At 40.5% G+C, this 21,629-nt stretch overlaps 1 protein-coding gene across 7 annotated transcripts in view; it reads left to right on the forward strand.

The window, feature by feature from the left end:
* mbnl3 (muscleblind-like splicing regulator 3) overlaps nt 1–21,629 on the forward strand; it is a 64,285-nt gene that overhangs the window by 29,450 nt on the left and 13,206 nt on the right. For 3 of the 7 annotated variants that reach the window (XM_052149384.1, XM_052149383.1, XM_052149386.1), the window contains exons 3-8: nt 5,683–5,847; nt 6,428–6,628; nt 7,485–7,718; nt 18,475–18,625; nt 19,626–19,661; nt 21,223–21,330. In XM_052149384.1, coding sequence (XP_052005344.1) covers nt 5,683–5,847; nt 6,428–6,628; nt 7,485–7,718; nt 18,475–18,625; nt 19,626–19,661; nt 21,223–21,330 — 895 coding nt within the window. The remainder of the gene's footprint in view (nt 1–5,682; nt 5,848–6,427; nt 6,629–7,484; nt 7,719–18,474; nt 18,626–19,625; nt 19,662–21,222; nt 21,331–21,629) is intronic. The other 4 variants (XM_052149389.1, XM_052149390.1, XM_052149388.1 and 1 more) reach the window with 2 other exon arrangements.

A 21,629-nucleotide genomic window follows, 5' to 3' on the forward strand; every position in this document is an offset into this window, starting at 1 on the left:
ATCCGTGTTCTGCTTGTACAGAGGAGAATGGTGGACGTATGTAAACACATTTTTAAATTGATTTAGCTGTTGGACAGTTAAAAATCTTGTTTGTATGGAATGACACTTTTACATTCCATCTGATCTGTAAACATTTCACACATCCCATCATTTCCAAATTCCATTTGGATTCCATTGGTGTTGTGTCAGGATTCCATTCAGATTCCATTCTGTTGGGACGGTGTGTTCCATGCTAAGCAGCTTTGCTCTGTTTGTGTGCCCAACACCCTGTTAGGAGCTGTAATGACATGAGCAAGTGAAAATGGAGTCTCTTGTCCAGGGATGCCAAATAACAGAGAATTAGAGTATTTAAAAGCAATTCAAGTTATTATTGCCTTTGCGTGCCTGCTGACAGAGCGACTCGTAACTCTTCAGGCATACAGGAAGATGACGTCTACAAGAGCAATGTTGAGGATTAAGATGTGTTTTATGCCTTCCTCAAGAATACATTAAAGGAAAAGCATGATCTTTTGTGGGCAGTCAAGTGTATTGCACAGGCAGTAAAACCTATAAAATAATTATTTTATCGAATGTCTTTCAGCCAAGCCTGAATTTAGCCATTTACAGTGATTTATTTTAAAGGAACAGTTCACCCAGAAATGTAAATTCTGTCATGATTTATTCACCCTCATGTAATTTTAAACCTGTTATTTTGTTCTTCCATGGAACAAAAAGAGATGTTTTGCAGAATGTTAGCCTTTTCCACACAATGAAAGTGAATGGTAATCAGCAAAATGACAAAAAGCACCAAAGACTATAAAATGGATTACTGTTATGGTACTTTCACCATGCTTTAATGTCTTTTTTGGAGACATAGACAGCCCCTTGTTACTATTTACTTTCCCTTAATAGGAAAGCGTGATGTGCACATCCTGCTAAACATCTCCTTTTTGTGAAAGATAGGGTTGGGAACCGAGAACTGCTTCTTACTCAGAACCGGTTCCATTTTGTTTTTTAAATACCAGAACTATATGATTATGGCATTCGGTTCACAGTATTTACACCTGCACTTTTTCGCTGACGCTGACTGAAATACCGTTCTACAATACCCTCTGCAGGGCAATTCAGTGCCACCGCCCTATACAGAATCTATAGCACAAAACACATGGTGTTTAACGGTGACCCGTGTGGTCCAATTCTCAAACTTATGAGCCCGTTCTTTCAAATCTACAACGCGTAAACAAAAAGACTCAGCGTAACCAGAGTAATGCGGTTTCCAAATGAATGTGTGCAGTGTGAAACACAGCATGAACAGTGCAGTCCCAGTCCCAAACAAATAAAAAATGGAGCCAGCTTTTTTTAATCTACCATACGAAACTCTAGAACTGGGTAAAAATATACATTTTCCGATGTATCGTGATAATGGTTTGAATGATCTGTATCGATTCTTACATCTCAAGATTGATCTTTTACTCTCTGCACAATTCTCTTGTAAATTACTCCCATATGCAACAAACATTTGCGCTATGGGACTAAAAGTGCCTGTGGTTATCCATTGGCTGGTAAATGTTCAGATTTCACTCTCCAGTTTTTGAGTAGTATTTTGGTGGAAAAGTTCAACACTAAGAGTAAAAGTTTGGTTTGACTCGAACTGTGTCCAACGACATGATCCACACAATAAATTTGTCATTGAATAATGTCTCTTTTAATATCCTTTCTTTTCTTTACAGTCAGTTGTTGATTTAAAAACAATAAAATAATATTCACTTACTGGCTGATTCCAGTAATCTTAAAGACACAGTACCAACTTGGCACGTGCTCTACATATCAATATAAATATAGTTGAGGACAGAAGTTTACATACACCTTACAAATACATTTAAACTCAGTTTTTCATAATTTAGACATTTAATCGTAGAAAACATTCACTGTCTTAGGTCAGTTATGATCACTATTTTATTTTAAGAATGTGAAATGTCAGAATAATAGTAGAGAGAATTACTTACTTCAGCTTTTCTATCTTTCATCATATTCCCAGTGGGTCAGAAGTTTACATACACTTTGTTAGTATTTGGTAGTATTGCCTTTAAATAGTTTTAACTTGGGTCAAACATTTTGGGTTGCCTTCCACAAGCTTCTAACAATAAGTTGCTGGAATTTTGGCTCATTCCTCCAGACAGAACTGGTGTATCTGAGTCAGGATTGTAGGCCTCCTTGCTTGCACACACTTTTTCTTTTCAGTTCTGACCACAAATGTTCTATTGGATTGAGGTCAGGGCTTTGGGGTGGCCACTACAATACCTTGATTTTGTTGTCCTTAAACCATTTTGCCACAACTTTGGAGGTATGCTTGGGGTCAATGTCAATTTGGAAGACCCATTATCCACATAATTGTCCTTCCTCATGATGCCATCTATTTTGTGAAGTGCACCAGTCGCTCCAGCAGTAAAGCACCCCCTCAACATGATGCTGCCACCCCCATGCTTCACGGTTGGGGTGGTGTTCTTCGGCTTGTGAGCCTCACCCTTTTTCCAAACTTTTTTGTTGCATCAGACCAGAGGAAATTTCTCCAAAAAGTAAGACCTTTTTCCCCATGTGCACTTGCAAACTGTAGCCTGGCTTTTTTATGGTGATTTTGGAGCATTGCCTTCTTCCTTGCAGAGTGGCCTTTCAGATTACATCGATATATGACTTGTTTTACTGTGGATATAGATACTTGTCTACCTGTTTCCTCCAGCATCTTCACAAGGTCCTTTGCTGTTGTTCTGGGATTGATTTGCACTTTTTGCACCAAAATACTTTCATCTCTAGGAGACAGAATGCGTCTCCTTCCTGAGTGGTATGATGGCTGCGTGGTTCCATGTAGGGGTGTGCGATATATATCTTCTACAATATTATCGCAATTGTTGTTTTAACGATATGCAAAATCACATTATCGAGTATGTCACTCAATTTCAAAAACCAATCAAAAAGCTGTATTAAGTGTCCAAGAATTCACTGCGTGCTGTAGCAAAGTAGTATATACTACTGCACATGCGTATTCAGATTGTGATGTTGCACATTAGATTGCGGTATGACAGTAGTAATAAATGAGCGAAGAAACGGCTAGAGGAGAAGATCATCAAACACCAACAACCTCACAACCCACGATAGATTTAATTGCTAGACGTGGGTAGTCATCAATAGCATGGAGTTGGTTTGGTTTTGAAAGGTCAGATGCTAGTAAAAAAAATGGCAATCTGCAAACTGCCGAAAATTTATTACAGTCAAAAACAACTCGATGACCTACCTGTTTCACCATCTTCGAACTACCCAACGCACTGAATATGAAAAGCTTTGCGAGTCAACTGAACACAACACGCCTGCAGCTGACAGGGTAAAAGCAAAAAAACACACTCAACAAATTTTGGCCGAATCATTTAGCAAAAAAGTTCCTTACAACAAAAAAAGCGACAGATGCCAAGAAATAACAAATGCTGTCATCAATTACATTGCAGAAGACATGGTGCCAATTCAAGCGGTTGATAGAGATGGTTTTAAACTACTTTTGAAGACATTCTCTTCTACAAAACATTGTTTTTTTTGAAGGATGCAAAATATAATTTGTTTATCGTTATCGGCAAAATCCCAGAAAATATTTAGATATAATTTTTTGTCAATATCGCACACCCCTAGTCCCATGGTGTTTATACTTGGGTACTGTTGTCTATACAGATGAACGTGGTAACTTCAGGCATTTGGAAATTGCTCCCAAGGTTGAACCAGACTTGTGGAGGTCAACAGTTTGTTTTCTGAGTTCTTGGCTGATTTCTTTTTGATTTTCCCATGATGTCAAGCAAAGAGGCACTGAGTTTGAAGGTAGACCTTTAAATACACCCACAGGTACACCTCCAATTTAGTACACCTCCAATCAGAAGCTAATTGTCTAAAAGCTTGACATCCTTTTCTGGAATATTCCAAGCTGCTTAAAGGCACAGTTCACTTAGTGTATGTAAACTTCTGACCCACTGGAATTGTGATATAGTCAATTAAAAGTGAAACAATCTGTCTGTAAACAATTGTTGGAAAAATTACTCATGTAATGTACAAAGTAGATGTCCTAAACGACTTGCCAAATCTATAGTTTGCTAATATGAAATCTGTGGAGTGGTTAAAAAATAAAAAAAACTCTTCAACTTTACCTTTAAATATTACAAATTACACATGTTAAAAAGAAACATGTGATATGAAAAGCTAATGAAAATAGTATTTGTGAAATTAATATTTTCAAGTTGTGCCTAGAAGGTCCCTTTTATAATTAACAGAATTAACTGAGAAAGAATTTCTTTCATATGTAAGCAAGATGATATCATCATCACCCATATGAATCGATATTGAATCGCATCTAATCGAGACCTTGTATGCCGAAATCGAATCGGGTAATCTGTATCAATACCCAGACCTATGCGGTACCAAAATGAATGACTCCTACAGTAGGAGCCTGTTCTTTCTGGTGAATCCGACTTCCATCATGTCCAGCTTGAAATTAACCAAGAACTGTTACCGTGTTACAGTATCTAATGTTGTACTAAATTAAGGTCTTTAAATCAGGAAGTGCATTTACTGACTGGTTGTTCATATGACAATGTGTAGTTAAATATAGGCCAACACGTTACAAGTTTTATTGTAATCAGTGGAATTTTATAAAAAATTAATGACCCTAAAATGCTTGTAAAAAGTCTCTCTGCTTTGATGATATCTGAAGTGATCCTATCATTTGGCAGCAGGCTGCCAAGGAAAGTAAATGCAATAAGAATTGCATTTCTTATTTCCAAACATTTCTTCCACAAATGTAAGAATCTTTAATTGAGACACTAAGGAATTGGAGTCCAAATCGGAACTGGAAATGTTAAATTATGATTCCCATCCCCAGTGAAAAAGAAAATCATACAGGTTTGGAACAACATAGGCTGAGTGAATGATTACAGAATTTTCATTTTTGTGAGAACAAACCCTTTAACTGTTGTTAGAACTAGATAATGTTTTAAAAAATTGAATCTAGTGAGAGAGACCAGGTTCATCCAAAGACTGTCTGCAAGGTATGTGGAACGAGGGAGCGTGATCTCTTTCAGATTTCACATTGCAGAATTAATGACATTACAGTATGTCTCTCAATGCTAATTGACTTGCTCGTGATCGTGAGGTGTGTGTGTATTTAACCGTGTCTGTTGCTTTGCGCTAAACGTGTTGCTCGGACAGTTGGATGACAAGCATGGCAGTCATGATACAAGTCTGACACAGAATGAGCATGTAAAACGAGTCACAAGGGCTCTATAACTCTATAATGTTTCTGTCAGCTTCACAGATGAACAGAATGTAGAAAAGATGTGGAAAATAAGTTTTTTTTTTTTTCTTTTTTCTTTCTGTTTGTTACTTTACATTGGGCCATTTCTTTTAATCATTTAATTTTCAGACCTTTGCAAAAAGAGTTTTAGCCCTCTTGAGATTATGCCATTGTCTTTTAATTTAATATCTTTGGGAACTTTCTATTGTAGTAGCAAGTTGGAATCACTGCAGCCAAATATCTAGGGATTCCCATTTTATTTATCCTCTCAATTATGGAACCTTATCTCACTGTCACGCAATCTTAGATCCTTTAGTAACTGAGATTCAGTGCATTTCATCTCCTTCTCTCTCTCTGTCTCCCACTTCAACCTCTCTAAGGGCCGCTGTGCACGGGATAACTGCAAGTACCTGCATCCTCCGCCTCATCTGAAGACGCAGCTGGAGATAAATGGCAGGAACAACCTGATCCAGCAGAAGACTGCAGCCGCTATGCTGGCCCAGCAGATGCAGTTCATGCTGCCTGGAGCTCAGCTGCAGCCCATAGTGAGAGCACATTATCAGAGCTTTTTAGTTTGAAGTCCTAAAACCAGGAAAAGTATTCCCATTTTTGAGTATTTAGAATTTTTTAATGGGTTTCACATTTTGTTTTACAGCATAATTACTCTCAAAATGACCTCAAATGTACATTTCAGGCCGCTGTTTTCTTTAAAAATTGAAGTTGCTCAATAAGGACTTCAATGGACACAAGGTTGCAGTCTTGACGAATCAGACAACCATTGTAGTCCTTGTAGTAACTTGTTAACTTGTGATTTAAAGGGTAAACCAAGTCATAACAAATTTATGTATGAGGTCTGACTGTTCAAATTATAAAACAAAATGTTAAAGTCTCTTTAAATAATGGTAACCACAGACCTTATTTTACTCATAAATCGAAAACAACTTTTTTAAAAACCAGTTGGAATTTCCTGAGGGAGCCAAACCAAATTTGAGCTATTTGTTTTGGCCTAAAAATGTACTTCATGACCAAACAGCTCAATAACGTTTGGATCATCACTGTTTCTCTTGGCTTTGAAACTTTGGTTCATTGCCCCCTTTTGTTCTTCTGTCTTTTTCTTTAATCCAGACCTCTTTCCCAGTAACTCATTCCTTGGCCAACAGTCCAAGCATGGCATTCAGTCCGTACCTGAGTCACATGAGTCCGGGCATCAGCCTCATGCCCGAACTTCTGCCCAGCGCCCCCATGCTTGTCCCAGGGAGTCCCACCGGTATTGCCATGGGCAATGGAAACTCAACGCAGAAACATGTTCGCACAGACAAGCTTGAGGTGTTAAACAGTAACAAACTTGCTTTTATTTAAGGAGTTAGCAAGATTCACTCTTACTTTTCCTCATATTTAGGTTAGAGATCTAAAAAATAAAACTTATCTTAAAGGGATAGTGCACTCATAAATTACAATTCTCTCATCATTTACTCACCCTCATGCCACCCAGATGTGTATGATTTTCTTTCTTTAGCAGAACACAAACAAAGATTTTTAGAAAAATGATCTCATCTCTAGGTCCTCACAATGCAAGTGAATGGTGACCAGAACTTTGAAGCCTTAAAAGGATGTAAATGCAGCATTAAAGTAATGTATAAGAATCCAGTGGTTAAATCCTTGTCTTCAGAGACTGTATGATGGGTGTAGGTGATAAACAGATCATGATGCAAGTTTTTTTGTAATTATTATTATTATTATTTTACTATAAATCTCCACTTTCACATTCTTTTATTTTTGTGCGTATAGCCACATACTGATCATGGAGGAGAATTTATAGTGAAAAAGGAATTATATTTACGTCTGTTCTCACCTGAAATCAATTAGGTTGCTCCAGAAGACATAGATTTAACCACCACCATATAAAAGTATGGATTACTTTTATGCTGCCTTTATGTGCTTTTTGGAGCTTCAAAGTTCTGTTCACCATTCACTTGCATTATATGGACCAACAGAGATCTGGCATGGTATGAGGGTGAGTAAATGATGAGAGAATTTTCATTTTTGGGTGAACTATTCCTTTAAAATGAAAATTCTGTCATGGTTTACTCACACTCATGTTGTTTCTGTATGACTTTCTTTGTTCTGTGAAATACAAAAGGAATGTAAATTAAATGCCTGTTCTCTGCTATCCTGCTCTTAGGTGTGTCGGGAGTTCCAGCGAGGAAATTGCACACGTGGGGAGAATGACTGTCGCTATGCCCACCCCATCGAAGCCGCCATGGTGGACGGCAGCGAGAACTCCGTCATTGTTTGCATGGATTACATCAAGGGCCGTTGCACCCGCGACAAGTGCAAGTACTTTCACCCACCTGCTCACCTACAGGCCCGGATAAAGGCGGCACAGCATCAAGCCAGCCAGAATGCTGCTGCCATGGTGAGTCACAGGATGGCCCATGCATGGTCCCATTACAATGACATCATTAACTTGAATTCTCATAATTATAACAAGTACAACACACATCACTTCTCTGACTCACCTATCCTTAGAACTCTATGTGGGATGGGGTCTCATGTGTCTAAGTACAGGATATGATAAAACCCTCAGTGAAGACATCAATATGATCATTGTGAGACGTTGAAATTTGGAATAGTAGCATTTTAATAAGTAGGATACACATCAGTAACTTATCTATAAAATTAAGTAGCAACTTGATGTGAAGACCTTGATGAATGAATGCAGTACCTTGACATTTTAAGAATTTCTTCTATAAGATTTTTGGACCACGAAGTGCATTCTTTTCTGCGATAATGGTTGGTAATGTACTAACCACTGATGTAATGTTAAAAGGATAGTCCAGCCCAGTAATGACAATTCTGCAATCATTTACCCACTCTCATGACGCTTTAAATCCATATGCTGTTATTGTTTCTGTGGAAGACAAATGAAAATGTTTTGAAGAATCAAAAGCAGCTCTTGCCATACAGCTCTTGCCATACAGTGACAGTTCTTTTGACTCAAGCTCCAAAAAGGACAACAAAAAACACACCATAAATGTATCATAAAAGTATTCCATATCACTTGTGCTCTATATTCCAGTTCCGGCCATATGATTGTTTTATGTGTGAAGAATAGACTTAAATTTAAGTCACTATTCACTGAAATGTGAATGTGATATTCACTCAGGGTCCAGAATAAAAAAACTGGGCTTTATGTTCAGTTAATAAACACACGTTAATGATGTAGTTACTGCATTTTTAAATTTGGAAGCAATAGATACATGTTTGCTGAGGTCTTTTCCTCACTAAATCCCATAGTATGGCTTTAGAATATTTGGAATACAGAAAAAATCGTCTTATGTATCGTCGTCATATACACTGCTGTTCAAAAGTTTGGGGTCACTTGACTGAAATGTTTCTCATTTTGTTCTTTTGATCTGACGGCATATGCTTAAATGTATGACATTAGTTTTGTAGACAAAAAACAATTATGCCAACATGTTAATTTTAATTATATTAATTTTATTGGATGATTTGGACTGAATAATAAAGAAAAGCAGACAATAAGTGCCCAGCATAGATGGGTTTAAAAAGGTCCCAGGGTAAAACCGCAAGATTTCTGCACATTCTAGGCAAAGGGTGGCTACTTTGAAGATGCCAGAATATATATTGATTTATTTTGGATGTTTTTAGTTACAATGTTATTCCCATAGTTCCATTCTGTTTTTCCATATTTGTTATGACTTCGCTATTATTCTAAAATGTGAAGTAGAAAAAAAATAATAATAAATAATGAGTAAGTGAACCTAAACTTTTGACGGGTAGTGTATATCTTTATGGTGATTTTATACTGTCCCTTTTGGAGCTTGATAGCTGCTGGTTACTGTTTACTGTTGTTTGTCAAGATCTGTGTAATGGTTTGTAAAATAATTATGCTATTGTGTTCCATGGAATAAATAACAGCATATGGGTTTGAAAAAGGGTAAGTAATTAATGACAGAATTTTCTTTTATCCTGTCCATTTTGAAACATCTCACACACTGGGCCATTTTAACCAACGATTTCCAGTACAAGTATTACATTGCCCGGGGTTAAGTGCCTTGCTCAAGGGTACGATGGTGATAGCTTATGATTTGCTTCTTGCGGGGTCTGAACCAGCAACCCGCGGTTATGAGCCCTCAGCTTTGGCCACTTCGCCATTTCAAAAATCTCTACTAGTGTCAGATGAAGGTTCTCACTTTCACCACACCTTCAATGTGAGGTTCAGGAGTGTATTAAATTATTCACATCCCCCGCAGGAGTGTGTGTGTGTGTGTGTGTGTGTGTGTGTGTGTGTGTGTGTGTGTGTGTGTGCGCGCGTGTGTGTGTGTGCGCGTGTGCGTGTGCATATGTAGGCAAGCTCTTTGTATCTCGTGTGATGTATGAAGACTATGGCTTTGTGATCGGCTGCAAACAGTGTCTACAGTGTAGGTGCTGGAGAAAAATTAGATAAGAGTAGAAAAAACAAGCCATTCTTTCCCACAGAAACCTTCACTAGCCTTTTACTCCAGCTTACTGCAGTGAATTTCCCTTTGGCACTTTCCACGAACAAGCTACAAAAAGAATGATGTAATTATTTACTGTTGAACAAATGGTCAGTGAAAGAAGGTGCTTAACCTTCCGAAAATGTTGATCGTTAATGTCAGGAGGTTGTATTAAATATTATATGAGTGGTGTTATTATCTTGAAATTTGGTTTAAAACATACAGCATGGCAGGAAGACAAATAGATAAAGTCTAAATGATGTTACTTTTAGTTTTATTTATATATGTCATGAAAGGGAAGTCAGGAGAAGGTAGACGGGAGGTGAGGATCCAGATGCGGCTTTATTCTCAAGTAAATAATGACAATACAACACAGCAACAAAATAAAAGGTCCACAATGGGAAAAAGGAAACTAAAACATCCACAAGGACAAGGAAGCCTCGAACGAACAAGAGGATGACAGGAGCAGCGAATATGAACAAACATCAACATTCAACATACAACGATCGACAGTCACTAAACAAAGACCCAGGGTCTAAATACACAGACACAATGAAGACTGAATGAGACACAGGTGAGAACAATGATGAGTGCAGGCAGTGAGGGAGGCCGGGAATTGTGGGAATTGTAGTTTTTAGACAAGGACAGTGAAACACGGGGCGGACAACAAGGAAAACGTGACATGGAGCGTGATCAGTGACGAGTGAAACAGAAAACACGGGGCAGACAACACGGGATCGTAACATAGGCCCCCCTCAAAAGGACCGAATTCCAGACGGTCCTAGAGGGGAAAAGACCCACAAAAACAACAAAAACAAAAAATGACCAAGGAGTGAGGGGGTAGACCCGGGGGGAAAACAGACAGACGAAAGGGGGCACAAGGGACACAGAGACAGTCCAAGGAGGCACAAGGGACAATTAGGCAGTCCACAGGGGCACAAGGGGCGGACAGGCAGACCAGGGAGGCCAAGAGGGCAGACAGGCAGTCTATGGGGGTGTGAGACGGGGCCAGGGTCAGGTGGCCTGGGGAGCCTCCACCGGGTAGGAACAGGTTTAGGAGGCCAGGGAGGTGGCCACCAGGCAAGGACTGGTTCAGGAGGTCTGGAAGGTGGCAACAGGACAGGGACAGGTTTCGGTGGTCTGGGAGGCGGCCACAATCTGGGGACAGGTTTGGGTGGCCCGGGGGCTGGCCACAAGGCAAGGGCCAGTTCAGGGGGCCTGGGAGGTGGCCACAGGACAGAGGCCGGTTCAGGGGGCCTGGGAGGAGGAGTGGCCACTGGGGGAGCTGGCGGAGCCGCGTGAGGCGGAGCCAAGGAAGACTTCTGAGGCGGAGCAGTCGAAGACTTGGGTGACGGCGCCGAAGGAGGCGCAGGTAGGGCCGCAGGAGACCCTGGGGGCCGAGCAGAGGCAGGCAGAGCCGTGGGGTACACTGTGGGCGGAGCCGTAGAAGGCTCGGGAGGAGGAGCCCTGGAAGACTCGAGAGACTTGAGAGGCGGAGCTCTGGGAGGCTCGGGAGTCGGAGCCCTGGAAGGCTCGGGGGGCGCTGGCTCTTGGACGGTCGTGGCTACTGAAGCTGGCTCTTGGACGGTCATGGCTACTGGCGCTGGCTCAGGGATGGTCATGGCTACAGGCGCTGGCTCACTGCTGGCGGTGGCTACAGGCACTGGCTCTCTGCTGGCGGTGGCGACAGGCGCTGGCTCACTGCTGGCGGTGGCGACAGGTGCTGGCTCACTGACATCGGGGGCTAATGGCTCTGGCTGGTTGACCGTGGGTGACGCGGGCTCTGGCTCGCTGACCGGGGATGACGAGGGCTCAGGCTCGTTGACCGTGGCTGGCTCAGGCTCAGGCTCGCTGACCGTGGCTGACGAGGGCTCAGGCTTGCTGACCTGGGCAGGCGTGGGCTCTGGCTCGCTGACCGGGGCAGGCGTGGGCCGGGAGGCGGAAGCCCATCTTCTATTCCTCCTCCGGGCCGACGAAGTTGGCCGCGCTGGCTCATGGAAAGCAACTGGCATGGGAGTGAGCTTGCTGACAGGTGGAGCTGGCGTGACAGGAAGCGCCATGGACGACTGGAGGGTCACCGCAGGGGGGGTTGGGTCCCCCTCAGCAACGCCCACGGTGAACGGTGAGCCACAGACCAGTAACGTTGCCTCCATGAAGTCGCGGAGCTTCCAGTAGTGCGTTGCCGGTGGCAACCGCTCCTTCAGCCAGTCACTCAGGTTGTCCCGGAAGAAGACCACAAGGGAGGAGTCAGGGAAGTCTGAAACGTTCGCCAGAACAAGGAAGTCGTGGATGTGGTCTTCTACCGGTCGGTCCCCTTGCTTCAGGCAGAGCAGTTGGTAATTCGCCTGTTGTACCGCTGGATATAGTGTAGTCGATCGTTCTGTCTTGAAAGGGAAGTCAGGAGAAGGTAGACGTGAGGTGAGGATCCAGATGCGGCTTTATTCTCAAGTAAATAATGACAATACAACACAGGAACAAAATAAAAGGTCCACAATGGGAAAAAGGAAACTAAAACATCCACAAGGACAAGGAAGCCTCGAACGAACAAGAGGATGACAGGAGCAGCGAATATGAACAAACATCAACATTCAACATACAACGATCGACAGTCACTAAACAAAGACCCAGGGTTTAAATACACAGACACAATGAAGACTGAACGAGACACAGGTGAGAACAATGATGAGTGCAGGCAGTGAGGGAGGCCGGGAATTGTGGGAATTGTAGTTTTTAGACAAGGACAGTGAAACACGGGGCGGACAACAAGGAAAACCTGACATGGAGCGTGATCAGTGACGAGTGAAACAGAAAACATGGGGCAGACAACACGGGATCCTAACAATATATATATATATATATATATATATATATATATATATATACAGTGGGTACGGAAAGTATTCAGACCCCTTAAATTTTTCACTCTTTGTTATATTGCAGCCATTTGCTAAAATCATTTAAGTTCATTTTTTTTCCTCATTATTGTACACACAGCACCCCATATTGACAGAAAAACACAGAATTGTTGACATTTTTGCACATTTCTTAAAAAAAGAAAAACTGAAATATCACATGGTCCTAAGTATTCAGACCCTTTGTTCAGTATTTAGTTGAAGCACCCTTTTGATCTAATACAGCCATGAGTCTTTTTGGGAAAGATGCAACAAGTTTTTCACATCTGGATTTGGGTATCCTCTGCCATTCCTCCTTGCAGATCCTCTCCAGTTCTGTCAGGTTGGATGGTAAACGTTGGTGGACAGCCATTTTCAGGTCTCTCCAGAGATGCTCAATTGGGTTTAAGTCAGGGCTCTGGCTGGGCCATTCAAGAACAGTCACGGAGTTGTTGTGAAGCCACTCCTTCGTTATTTTAGCGGTGTGCTTAGGGTCATTGTCTTGTTGGAAGGTGAACCTTAGGCCCAGTCTGAGGTCCAGAGCACTCTGGAGAAGGTTTTCGTCCAGGATATCCCTGTACTTGGCCGCATTCATCTTTCCCTTGATTGCAACCAGTCGTCCTGTCCCTGCAGCTGAAAAACACCCCCACAGCATGATGCTGCCACCAGAGCCATATAGAGAGAGAGTTGCGACAACTCCATTGACTCCAGTGGAACGTTTTTTTTACAGCAATGGCGGCTCGTGGAGCCTCTCAATAGTTCCCGGAAGTAGCAGCAAACACATGCCGCGCCGTAGAACAAACCGTTTGCGACGCACTTTTAAAAGGTGAGACGTTTAAAGAATAATATTATCTTATTCTGTATATTATCAGTACATCTAAATAAAAATAACTTGTAAATTAAAACCTTTATAGTTGTGTATTACTCATTAAATTAGAAGATAAGGGATGTTATCGGATAACTAACAGATTAGGCAAGGATTGGAGCTGTATAACGTTAGTAACGAACACCCTATTAATTGTAAAATCTGTTCTCTTGATTCAGTTTCATCCATCGTTTTAAAAAAAAAAAAAAAGTAATATCGTAATATATTATTACAATTTAAAATAACTGTTTTCTATTTTAATGTATTTTAAAATGTAATTTACTCCTGTGATGCCAAGCTGAATTTTCAGCCTCATTACTTTTGAACGGCAGTTTATATACTGAGTATGCTTAAGTTGTTTTAAAGCTGAATATATTGTGTATATGAATAAGTATTGTAAGAATTATACATTAGATATATAATATTTATAATACATAAATAATTATATTACTACATATAGAATTGTAAGAATTGTAAACAATAAGCTTCATTTCACAAAATTTTACATTTACGTAACTGCTGCTAATAGTTACTAGTTCATTGACCCATTGTGCGGTGCGAGCTGGAAATCACCTGTCACCAGGCTGTCTCTGTACTATCTGAAAAGTCATAAATATGACACTAGTTACCATGAGATTAGTGAAAACAATGAACATGAGGTAAAATAAAAAGGCAACAGAAACCCTAGCCTGAAATAAGTTGAGGCAAATAACGGTAAGCGAACACTAATCCTCAAATATTAGCTGATTTGATCTTTAAAAAAACAACATCGCTGTAACAACATACTCATGCTACATACATATGTCGGTGTGTTACATAAATATATAAAATAAATGCATTTATTGACTACTAATTACCAGAAATCGCAGTTCTGTCACTCTACTCTAACAGTTTGAAATGCCCGCCAAAGCACTTCCTGGAACTATCTGAAGTCTACGTGAATCACGTGACGATCAAGCATTTAGAACTTCCGTTGTCGCAACTCTCTCTCTATATGGCTCTGGCTGCCACCACCATGCTTCACTGTTGAGACTGTATTGGACAGGTGATGAGCAGTGCCTGGTTTTCTCCACACATACCGCTTAGAATTAAGGCCAAAAAGTTCTATCTTGGTCTCATCAGACCAGAGAATCTTATTTATCACCATCTTGGAGTCCTTCAGGTGTTTTTTAGCAAACTCCATGCAGGCTTTCATGTGTCTTGCACTGAGGAGAGGCTTCCGTCGGGCCACTCTGCCATAAAGCCCCGACTAGTGGATGGCTGCAGTGATGGTTGACTTACTACAACTTTCTCCCATCTCCCGACTGCATCTCTGGAGCTCAGCCACAGTGATCTTTGGGTTCTTCTTTACCTCTCTCACCAAGGCTCTTCTCCCCGATAGCTCAGTTTGGCCGGACTGACCAGCTCTAGGAAGGGTTCTGGTCATCCCAAACGTCTTCCATTTAAGGATTATGGAGGCCACTGTGCTCTTATGAACCTTATGGGCAGCAGACATTTTTTTGTAACCTTGGCCAGATCTGTGCCTTGCCACAATTCTGTCTGTGAGCTCTTCAGGCAGTTCCTTTGACCTCATGATTCTCATTTGCTCTGACATGCACTGTGAGCTGTAAGGTCTTATATAGACAGGTGTGTGGCTTTCCTAATCAAGTCCAATCAGTATAATCAAACACAGCTGGACTCAATTGAAGGTTTAGAACCATCTCAAGGATGATCAGAAGAAATGGACAGCACCTGAGTTAAATATATGAGTGTCACAGCAAAGGGTCTGAATACTTAGGACCATGTGATATTTCAGTTTTTCTTTTTTAAGAAATGTGCAAAAATGTCAACAATTCTGTGTTTTTCTGTCAATATGGGGTGCTGTGTGTACAATAATGAGGAAAAAAATGAACTTAAATGATTTTAGCAAATGGCTGCAATATAACAAAGAGTGAAAAATTTAAGGGGTCTGAATACTTTTCAGTACCCACTGTATATATATATATATATATATATATATATATATATATATATATATATATATATATATATGATGTAAAGCCTTTAGACAATTAGCCAATTAGCTTCTGATAGGTGTACTGAATTGGAGGTGTATCTGTGGATGTATTTTAAGGCCTACCTTCAAACTCAGTGCCTCTTTGCTTGACATCATGGGAAAATCAAAAGAAATCAGCCAAGTCTTGAGAAAAAAATGTTGTGGATCTTCACGCGTTTGGTTTGTCCTTGGGAGCAATTTCCAAATGCCTGAAGGTATCATGTTCATCTGTACAAAAAATAGTACATAAGTATAAACACTATGGGACCACGCAGCCATCATACCACTCAGGAAGGAGACGCATTCTGTTTCCTAGAGATGAAAGTAGTTTCGTGTGAAAAGTGCAAATCAATCCCAGAACAACAGCAAAGGACCTTGTGAAGATGCTGGAGGAAACAGGTAGACAAGTATCTATATCCACTGTAAAACAAGTCTTATATCGACATAACCTGAAACGTTAGGAAGAAGCCATTGCCCCAAAACTGCCATAAAAAATCCAGGCAACCGTTTGCAAATCCACATGGGGACAAAGATCTTAATTTTTGGAGAAATTTCCTCTGGTTTGATGAAACAAAAATGTAACCTTTTGGCCATAATGACCATCATTATGTTTGGAGGAAAAAGGGTGAGGCTTGCAAGCCAAAGAACACCATCTCAACCGTGAAGCATGGGGGTGGCAGCATCATGTTGTGGGGGTGTTTTGCTGCAGGAGTGACTGGTGCGTACAAATAGATGGCATCATGAGGAAGGGCAATTATGTGGATATATTGAAGCCAAATCTCAAGACATCAGCCATGAAGTTAAAGCTTTGTCACAAATGGGTCTTCCAAATGGACAATGACCCCAAGAATACCTCCAAAGTTGTGGCAAAATGTCTTTAAGGACAACAATGTCAAGGTATTGGAGTGGCCATCATAAAGCCCTGACCTCAATCCGATAGAAAGTTTGTGGGCAGAACTGAAAAAGCATGTGCGAGCAAGGAGGCCTACAAACCTGACTCAGTTACACCAGTTCTGTCTGGAGGAATGAGCCAAAATTCCAGCAACTTATTGTGAGAAGCTTGTGGAAGGCTACCCACAATGTTTGGCCCAGTTTAAAGGAAAGTTAAAATAAATTAGTGATCCTAACTGACCTAAGACAGGGAATGTTTTCTACGATTAAATGTCAGGAATTGTGAAAAACTGAGTTTAAATGTATTTGGCTAAGGTGTATGTAAACTCTAATGATGATGAGCGAGAGCCCCACTGCAGTTTGCACCTGACTGAGGAGAGGAAGAATTATACAGCTCACAGTCCAGATGCACTCTAAACTTTCCAAACAGCTTCAGGTGATGTAGATCACAAAGTACATAATATAAATATATATATATATATATATATATATATATATATATATATATATAATGGAAGTAGGTAGTGTTAATTTTATGTCAGATAATACTTTATCAAACATATGTAATAGTTTGCACAACAACAAAAAAAGGGATTTTTGTGCCTCTAATGTTCAAAAAACAAGTTATGGGACACCAAAGTACACACATTCGTGGAAAGTGACCTTTATTAATATGACACCTTTATGGAAGCTCCAGTCCTCAGCACACAAGTCTTATCATGTAGCATTGTTACAAAGGTTTATTCACAGTGTACAGATGTGGAGAGGGCCTTATCCTAAAACCTGCTCCCCTGCTTTCTGCAGTCACCTGGTTTGCCGGAGGCTTTATCGTATCTTGCTTTTATTTGACTCCTTCTCGGTTCATGCTGTCATTCTTTTTGTACACTGCTTGATTGTCTTTACATCCTCACAGCTATCTTTGTTGTCCCAAAGCTTTTTACCCAGCACTGTTAACCTCAGCTGCATCTGTTCCTTCACTCCTCATTCTCTTGTCTCATATTTTTGTCCACTATCATTGATTGGTTTTCCATCATCATGTGGTCAATGCTCCCCAACCCCCAATGCATCGTCTGAAGCACAGTCTGTAGTAATTCACCAGGAAATCAGAAAATATTTTTTTGTTTTTTAAAATAAAGTTGCAATCACACTGACTTCTATATAAGCATGTAACATTGTAATATGCATCACAAGACCTCCCCCCCCCATGTAAAACGTCATGGCAACAAAGTTGTAAAATTGATTGTAACTTTACACAGAAAACCTTAGTAAGTGATTTTATCACACTAAAATCATGTGAACACATGTTGTTTATGTCTTGTGGCTATACTTTTGAAACGGTGAGTATTTTAACGATTATGGATTTGCCTCATTCACTTCCATTGTAAGAGTCTTGCAGCAACCCAGAACGAAAAGATCAAAACCAAGTAAAAATGAGTTTTTGTGGTTGTAAAGGTATTAATGGAAAGGAGGAAGTGAGAACCGGCTTGACAATATAAATAATATTTTAATGAAGAACTTAAATGAAAAGACAAACACACAAAGGTGTCGGACAGCTGCCCGTAAATCTCTCTCTCTGTCCCACTGCAGTCTCCAGTTAGCATTTATCCCTCTCTGAAGCTTAATAAGCCTGATTAGGCGTCGGGTGTGTAGCATCCCGGCCCCACCCTCCGCCCTGTCACATTGGTACACATTAGTGTATTTATCATATCGCTGTTGCCACCATTTTATAAAACAATTTAGTCTCCAGAGTGTTAGGACACCCATAACCCAGGGTAAAATCACTGTGCGTCAAGCCTCTCGTGGCTTGCAACATAGTTTGCAACACTTATCATAGAATGAGCTTTACACACAGTATCATGCACAAGTATGTCGAATAAATATGTATAAGTCATATAATGATCATAGCCCATTGCTCTCCCTCCACACTTAATATTTCAATTTCTTTCTCTTTGTTTTTTCTCATTTCTCATTTATCTTGATCACTTCAGGCTCTGCCACCAGGTGCCATGCAGCAGCTACCAAAGAGACAGACCCTGGAGAAGACAAACGGCACGGCTGCAGTCTTCAATCCCAGCATGTTCCACTACCAGCAGGCGTTGGCCAGCATGCAGCTGCAGCAGCCAGCATTCATTCCCGCAGGTGAGCCAACGCAGACAGATTATTGCCCCCCTGAACTGCACTATAACTTTATCACCATATTCCTGTAATAGTTTGGCTTGAATACATACAGCACTTTAAAGACCAAGTGCCTGGCTAGATGAGGACTTGAGCACTTTTGCTTTCCATCTCTCTCCCTGTAGGCCCACTTGCTCTGTTTTTCTCTCTGTAGTGCACCCTATGCACATATCATGCTATTCGATCCCATAAAGCATACAATCCTATTGTTGTCTTATGCACTAAGCATTATCCACCCATGACCTGATGTTTCAATGCTCTATGTTCACTTTTCTGGCATGGTGGCTATTCTGTTAGAAAAGCTTTTAGCAGATATATGCTTTTAAATCTTACAGTCTTTATCTTCCAGGAAAACAGACCAAATGATGACTCATCTTGCACTACATAGAATTTTTTTTCCAATAAAGAGCTCTGTAGTATAAGAATGTCCCTCTCCCTATTACCACTGAAAGCCAATTAGCAAGTATTAAATCATGGTACACGCCTGTGACTTAACTAAAGATTTTTGGCTATTTTACCAAAATTACCAATAGCGTTACACTTTTCCTACTTCACTAAAAATAAGTCACATTATGGAAGTTAAATGGGCTGCAAATGCTGTTACATGTTGTCCTTAATATTTAACAAAAATCTAGCTTGAAATTCAGAACGTTTTAGCACTTGGCAAATCAGCTGACGAGATATAAGAGTATCAACACCGCAACAACCCCCTTCTGACGAGGACCTTTTATTTTGACATTTCCTAGGTTTCCATGCTTGGTGTCCATGTCTCATCTCACCACCATGTTGCCCATAATGATGCTCATTTCTTTTTTTTCCATAGCTGTGTCACTAATTCTCAAGTTGTTTTGTCTTATCACGCTGCTTTCTCTGATCAATTCACTCCCCTCTTCTCCCCATCTCTTCCACCCCTCCATCCTCTTCGGCCTCTCCTCTCCTGGGCTCTTTGTGCATGGTGTTGAAGGCTCCGTATTCTGCATGACTCCATCTGGAGGCATTGGTAGGTCACTTTCAGGTCTCTCTGGACCAGTGGTTACCTTACAGCAGCATCTAAGATATGTGACAGACAGGAGGGTGATCCGTCATGTACAATGTATTGTCACATCAGGACAAGAAATAATTAGTGGTCAATATTTAAACATAGTTCACCCAAAAATTTTTAAAAAATCACCCTCGTGTTACTTCAGATGCATGTTATTTTCTGTGGAACCCAAAAGGCATAATGTCAAGGACGTTTCTATACAATGAAAGTGAATGGTTACTAGGGCTGTTAAGCCCCAGAAACACCGTAAAAGTACTCTAAAATTAGTTCATACAACTCGTGTACCATATTCCAAGTCTTCTTAAAGCAATATGATTGCATTGTATTAGTGAAAACATTCAAGTTGTTGTTTACTGAAGATATTACCCTTCCTCTTACAAAAATCTAGAGCTCTGCCAAACATGCACTAAATTTGTCACTCATTATCTTCACATGCAAATGAGCATTGCGATCTGCCGCAAAATTATTGTCTGAATTTGCAGCTCTTCAATGGTAGTGGGGAACCACTAGACAAGAGACAATTTCCCACTACTGTCAAACACTTCTATGGCAAACCTGTGGCAACAATGATCATTTGCATGTGAAAATAATGGTTTTACCACAGAGGCCTCAAAATGGAGGCCCATGCCAGAAACTCAAAACTTTTGGAACCCAAAAGAGGATGTTTAAAAAAATGTCCAGGTCCTTCTTTTTCATATAATTAAAGTGAAAATGGCCAAAAATTACAAAAACGCATTATAAAGTAGCATATAATTAGTCATTATGATCTGTGTGCTATATTCCAAGTTTTCTGAAGCAATATGAAAGCTTTGTGTGAGGAAATTTCTAAAATGTAAGTTGTTTACTAATTTTGGCCTCCATTGTTGCTCTCAAATCTCATTTGTGCTTGTGCACATTTAAACATACCGCGCCAGGTTTGAATTCAGTCGCACGAAACTTGCAGGACATGCCGCTTACAACAGCAAATTAATGGGGTTGATTCCCAAACGTGTGTATTAATAAAAAAACATATAGCTTTAAAAAGAAGTGCTAAATGCATAAATGTTAATGTAAATGCAAACATCATGGGTTCTTAATTGTTTCATGACCAATCATAAGAGGACACATTAAAACGTTTTGAATTGAACACTAGCAGAATTGGACTAAATGACATAATTAAAAATGTTGGGTGTTATAACTATTAGTGTTAAGATGAGGACAGCTGAATACAATAACTTATCCCTCATTAGGTCTATCTGGGGTCTCAAACTAGTGGCCTGACCCTGTCCTGTCTGTCACTGTGTTTACACTCATCATGTGTGCTTTCAACGCTTATCATTTGCTCATTATTTGATGTGTATGATGTATACGTTTGTGCACGCATGTATGTTTGTGTGATTTTGTTTGTGTGTGCAGCTGATGGCACAGTGAGGGCACACACAAGGCTACAGCCTTCAATGTGACTCATAAAGACTGGTTCATTTTTCTTTGTGCCCTTTTCCTCCTCATCCTCTCCCTCACTCCCTTAAATCTATTGTAGGCCTTTTCAAACCCCCCGGCCCAATGACAGAGGGCCGCTGGGAGAGGCGGGACTGGACCAGCTGCAGGGCCCCCCAAAGCCGTTACCTGTCAGGGCCTGGACATACTGGTGAGGGTAGAGCCTAGGTCCCCTACCCACACACTCACTCCCATGCACACACATTAGAGCTGGGTGATATTTAAAAAAGTAAACATTGTTAAATTTGAACACCATTGTCTTTGCCATGAATATAGCCATTGCTGCTGATATGACATAAAAAATAGAAATAAAATAAATATTTACAATGATTTTTCTGATGCATGAATATCGCAACGATTTTAACGGGCTTATAATTTAACTATTAATTTTTATAAAGATTGCATGATTAGCCTACTTTCGATTAGGATTAGATCCCTCCTCGTGAGTGT

This window comes from Xyrauchen texanus, chromosome 19 (assembly GCF_025860055.1).
Source record: "Xyrauchen texanus isolate HMW12.3.18 chromosome 19, RBS_HiC_50CHRs, whole genome shotgun sequence".
NCBI lineage: Eukaryota > Metazoa > Chordata > Actinopteri > Cypriniformes > Catostomidae > Xyrauchen > Xyrauchen texanus.